Here is a 5,709-nt window from a genome sequence, read left to right on the forward strand (position 1 = left end):
AAAAAAAAAAAAAAAAGACACAGTTCTCCTCAGTGCACGATGAAGTCTGGGCTACTTGATTCCTTTTTTCCTCTAAGGTGGTAGTGGGCCCAGACATCACGCTGCCGGAGGGCTCGGTGATCTCTTTGCACCCTCCAGATGCAGAGGAAGATGAAGATGATGGTCAGTTTAGTGATGATTCTGGAGCTGACCAAGAAAAGGAAAAAGTGAAGCTGAAAGGTGTGAGGCTCAACAGGTGTGGGGCATCTGTGTGTCTGTCTGTCCCATAGACAAGGTGTGGGGCATCTGCATCTGTCTGTCTGTCCCATAGACAAGCGTGTTCCCTTCTAGAGAGAGATGCTGCTGCTGGGCCTTCTCAAAGTCAGTGCCTTTTCCAGGTTACAATCCAGCAGAAGTTGGCCTTGAAGGCCAGGGATACCTCTGGAAAGCTGAGGGTGTGAACTCGAAAGAAGATGAGGAGCTACGGCAGAGTCTCTGGGGTGAGCCTGCCTTCTACTTACTCTGAGTAGTCTTAAGAACTTTGAATGCCATGGAATCCAATTATTATTGGACCTTCAGTTCATACTGACAGGACACACTGCTAGCTGTTGGTATCTTTTTGTTAAAACTCTGTGTGTGTGTGTGTGTGTGTGTGTGTGTGTGTCTATGTATTCAGGAAGTAGAGGTAAGAGGGTAACTTGCTGGAGTGGGTGCTCTCCTTCCACCATGTGGGTCCCAAAGATTGGCAGCAAGTGCCTTACAGCTGAGCCTCGGTGTCAACCCCTCCTGTCCCACACCCCCTTCAACGACAGATAGGCTCTCATGGAGCCCACCCTAGCCTTGAGTTTGCCTCGTAGCTGAGAAGGACTTCAAGCTTCCTGATCGTCTTGCGTCCATTTCCTTGGTGCACGGCACACCTGATTTTGTGTGGTGGTGAAGATCAAAGCCAGTCCCGTGTACATGCCAGTCACGCATTCTACCCACTGAGCGGGATCACTGGCTCCTCCTTTCTGTGTTCTTAGGACTCATGATCAAGACGGAGGAGGAAAGCGAGACTGAAAGTGAGGGAAGTGTGGACCCTGAGGAGCTGGACAGCCGAGCAGGCTCCCCTCAGCTGGATGACATCAGAGGTGTGAACACCATGGGGTCGTCTGTTCTCTGCTTCTAGCAGCTAGCCCCCGGCTCAGTTCCTCCCAGAAAGGCTTTGGGGTAAAGTCAGAGCTAGAGCCTTAGAGCAGCGCATTCTGGAAAGCTATGTTTGCTTTTTCCTTTCAGTTTTCCAGAACGAGGTCCTGGGAACGCTGCAGCGGGGCAGAGAGGAGAACATCTCCTGTGAAAATCTAGTCCTGGAGATCAACTCTCTCAAGTAAGACCAACCCTTCCTGCTTCCTCCTGCTCGCTCCCCTGCATTGCTGCAGGAGCAGACCTTCCCTCCCAAGCATTGCTTCCCTAGAAGGAGCCTGGGTAGAAGGCCAGGAGTGTTTCAGCAAGGAGAACATTAGCACCCAGCCTCAGCGTGGATTTCTGTCACGGTCTTTCTGGTCTTAGGGCAGTGAACCCCTGGAGCAGTGCTGGATCCTCTACATCTGCTGTAGCAAAATGGCCAAATCAGCAACTTAAGGAAGGAGTGGTTGATGTTGCCTCCCAGTGTGAGGCTACAGTTCATGGTGGCAGGAGTTGGATGCAGCTGTCACATGGCATCTGCAGTGAATCCTGGTGCTCAACCCCTCCTGGGTGTTTTGGGTTGTTGTTTTTTCAGCCTGAGACCTTAGTCCAGAGAACAGTGACACCCACACCTAGAATGAGTTTTCCCACCTCAACCCAATTTGGAAACTTGACACATGTGTCCAGAGATTTGTCTACTCGGGTGATTTTTAGATCCTGTCAAATGGACCATCAATATTAACCATAATTCACCCTCATCTCCCCACAGGCATGCCTACAACATTAGCCTAAAGGAAGTGATGCAGGTCCTGAGCCATGTGGTCCTGGAGTTCCCCCTGCAACAAGTCGATGGCCTGCTTGACCCAAACCGCTACTGTGCCCTGCTGCTTCCTGTAAGCAAAGACTGAGGCTGCTCGTGAAGGATTGAGTGGAGACAGCTAAACATCTTTGTACTGCTTGTCTCAAAAGGAGATAGGAGTAGGAAGGCTTGCTCTTGGGTATATGTAGCTTCTGGGTCTTTTCCCCTTGTCTTTGAAAGGTGGTTGATTTCTAGAGGAGCATTAAGTTGTCCAGAGTCCAGTAATTTTTTTTTTTTTTTTTTTGGTTTTTTCGAGACAGGGTTTCTCTGTATAGCCCTGGCTGTCCTGGAACTCACTCTGTACACTAGGCTGGCCCCAAACTCAGAAATCCATCTGCCTCTGCCTCCCAAATGCTGGGATTAAAGTCGTGCACTACCACATGTGGCTTCCAGTAATATTTAACACTGAATGTTCTTTGAGAATCCTGACTTAAGAGCAATCCAGGCACCCCAAAAGGACATTCAGAAATAGTGCTAGAGTCAGCTGTTAGGGAACATAATCTGTAGTCCAACTCTTCCAGGAAGTTGAGGCAGAAGAGTTCCTGGAACCCAGGACTTAGAGACCAGCCAGGATGACATAGCAAAATTCTGTCTCAAAGACCAAATAGTCTAAAACAACATGAAGAGCAGACCTGGTGTTACAAAGCCCACAGTGATTAGACCCAGAGCAAGATTAACCTCTAGGTTGGGGATAGGAGTTTTGACTGTCAAGTCAACAGCATTTATCTGACCCCCTTTTCCCTTTCCTGAGAAATGTCATCTTTTTCCCATCCTTGTGTGGGAACAGTTCCCACATGATCCATGTCGCCTGTGTCATCTCCTGCTTGTCCGTCCATGCTGTCATTGTTGATTGCCTTTGTTGTTCAGCTGTGGGGCATGCTAAGGAGTATGATACGTTGCCACCATCACCACCCCCCTTTTTATCCATAGCTGCTCAAAGCCTGGAGCCCTGTTTTAAGGAACTACATAAAGCGTGCAGCTGACCACTTGGAAGCATTGGCAGCCATTGAGGACTTCTTCTTGGAAAACGAAACTCTCGTTACTTGCATGGCCAAGGTGAATTCCTTCTCAAGCCTTGTATGCTGTGCTTGCCCTGAAACAGGCCTCCATGACCCCACAGACACAAAACGGAGGTTAACTTGAGCCTAGCATAGTGTGTGTCACTGCACCATCTGTCCTTAGGGTTTTCCTTACTGCTGCAGTAATGCAGTACAGAGCAGGCTGATGCTAGTGAGGCAGCCATGGGGCAGGAGGCGGCCTGAGGATGCACTAACCAGACACTCAGCAGGAGGTCTGTGAGCCATGCGTTCCTGGTACCGCAGAGAGTGGTCCACTCCTTTCTTTGTTTTGGGGGGCAGTGATGATATAGCTTTTGGTATATATTTGGTTTTTGGTTTTTCCCAAATTGGCCTTAAACTTGTTAAGTAGTTCAGTTCGGATTCCTGACCCTCCTGCCTCCACCTCCCAAGTGCTGGAATTACAAGCATGTACCACTATGCCCTCTCTCTTGTCTGTTTTGAAGAGGCTTCTTCATATGTGGTAGGAAGATGATAAGGTCTTCTCTTACATTATCCATTATACTAGTATATCCTTGCTTAGATAGAGGGATCCTGAGACTCCCCTTTGCTGACTCTGTAGGTCCTGATGGCTTTCTACCAGCTGGAGATCTTGGCTGAGGAAACAATCTTGAGCTGGTTCAGCCAAAGAGACACAACTGACGAAGGCCAGCAGTTACGGAAGAATCAACAGGTACGCTGCCCTCTGCTCCCTGGATCCCTAGTCCTCCACTCAAAACTCTAGGACTCTGTGGCCAGAACTGTTGATCTGCTATCGGGAACGGTGGGAATGCATGGTTCTCTCCAAGCAGCTGTCCCCTCTGCTTCCTTGCAGCTGCAGAGGTTCATCCAGTGGCTGAAAGAGGCAGAAGAAGAGTCATCCGACGATGACTGACGCATTGGAACTGCCACATCCGTGCATCTCATTGGCTGTCCTCCTAACAAGAGAGCTGACAGAAAGCTAGCTACAGAAGCATGAGTGGCCACGGCAGACTGAGAATTATTGGAACGGAAGTTGCAACTACAGTATTCCTACTGCTGGCAGCCATGTGCTGCTCTTCCTGACTGAAGTTAGGATGAGGGAAGTTAGACTGAGTTAGGGGAACTCTAGACAGACCCTGCAGTTGGGGGTGGGCCAGAGGAAATACTTTGTGTTCCAGCTTTCCCTCGGGGAACAGTAAAGAGCAGCTGGTCCTCTCTGTTGTTTGTACTTGTTAATATTACAAAGAGGAGTGTATTGGGCTTCTCTGACTCCTCATGGTCAGCCAGGTAAGAAAGTACACACACTCACTTAGCTGCTTTTAGCCAGCCCCTGGAGGAGAGGGAGAGGGTTGAGGTGGCCACAAGGTGGTGCCATGCTACCTAATTGATTCCATTCCCCTGGCTCATGGGACATGAATGGCTGAGCTGCCTTCCCACGCTCCATAGGCCAGCCTGTGACCTGTGACCCTGCGGTGGTAGGCCAGAGCCTATTTCTGTAGCTTTTCCTGGCCTGAGCATTCTTCTACCGGAGGGCGATGGTGCCAGGCATATTTGAAGCCATCTGCTACTCCCCTTGCCTTTTCCAGTTGACCCACTTCTGGTTCTGTTAGACACTGGGCCACATTCATCTTAAAGGATAAGGAGATCCACCCACTGTGGTGGTACACACCTTTAATCTCAGTACCCTGGAGGCAGAAGTAGGCAGATCTCTGTGAGCTCAAGGCCAGCCCAGTTTATAAGAGAGCTATACAGAGAAACCCTCTGTGTGTGTGTGGGAGACAGAGGAGAGGTGGATAAAGAAGTGTCCCTGAGGTGTTACTAAGAACTTTACAGAGCTCTGTGTGCTTCACTCCTGCTGCTCAGGGAAGGGGCACTGCCCAGGAGCAAATGCCAGGAACGGAAATGCTGGAAACACAGAAGGCCCTGGGCAGTGTGCGCTCACCTTGGCTCCCAACCCTGACAGGTACATTTTCTGATGAGAGACACACAGTTCAGAGTCAGTCATAGAGGCAGAATTTGCTACTGAGCTGACAACTAGAGTTTGTAGCTGTGCTAGACAGCTCCCATAACTCAACTCTCTCCTTTTGTCGAATCTTTGTTGCCCTCACATAGAGTGAGTAAGTTTTTCTTTGACACTTAAACTATAGTACATGTCAAGGGAGTTACAAAGGCCATCACACACATGGCACTGTAGACAAGGTAAGGGCCTTTGTTTCAGTTGAGTGCAAAGGAATGGGGGGGGGGCACTGAACTCGAGGTACTGGTGAATTTTTGAAAAAGAAGAATAAAAATCTTGGGATATACTTAGAAAGCAGAAGTAAGAAGTTTAAGAAGTCCAGACCGGCTGAGGCTATGGGAGACCCTGATCAGACACAGGATCTAATACCTGAAGAGCATACAGTGATGACTGCCTGGACCTAATGGGACAATTAAAAAGCTAGGAGCCATCTCTGATCCATTCCAGATAGTGACACTGATCAGAAATGACAAAACTTTTTGTTTTTGTTTTTTTCAAGATAGGGTCTCTCTGTGTAGCCCTGGCTGTCCTGGAACTCACTTTGTAGACCAGGCTGGCCTCGAACTCAGAAATCTACCTGCCTCTGCCTCCCAAGTGCTGGGATTAAAGGTATGCGCCACCACCGCCCAGCCATGACAGAACTTTTTTTTTTT

At 49.1% G+C, this 5,709-nt stretch overlaps 1 protein-coding gene across 1 annotated transcript in view; it reads left to right on the forward strand.

The window, feature by feature from the left end:
• Eif2b5 (eukaryotic translation initiation factor 2B subunit epsilon) overlaps window positions 1-4,256 on the forward strand; it is a 10,118-nt gene extending 5,862 nt beyond the window's left edge. The window contains exons 9-16 of the mRNA XM_021184629.1: window positions 78-219; window positions 378-479; window positions 1,002-1,109; window positions 1,255-1,345; window positions 1,913-2,036; window positions 2,933-3,058; window positions 3,641-3,751; window positions 3,893-4,256. Coding sequence (XP_021040288.1) covers window positions 78-219; window positions 378-479; window positions 1,002-1,109; window positions 1,255-1,345; window positions 1,913-2,036; window positions 2,933-3,058; window positions 3,641-3,751; window positions 3,893-3,952 — 864 coding nt within the window. The 3' untranslated portion in view covers window positions 3,953-4,256. The remainder of the gene's footprint in view (window positions 1-77; window positions 220-377; window positions 480-1,001; window positions 1,110-1,254; window positions 1,346-1,912; window positions 2,037-2,932; window positions 3,059-3,640; window positions 3,752-3,892) is intronic.
• Window positions 4,257-5,709: the final 1,453 nt, after the last annotated feature.

Source organism: Mus caroli, chromosome 16, assembly GCF_900094665.2.
Source record: "Mus caroli chromosome 16, CAROLI_EIJ_v1.1, whole genome shotgun sequence".
Lineage (NCBI taxonomy): Eukaryota > Metazoa > Chordata > Mammalia > Rodentia > Muridae > Mus > Mus caroli.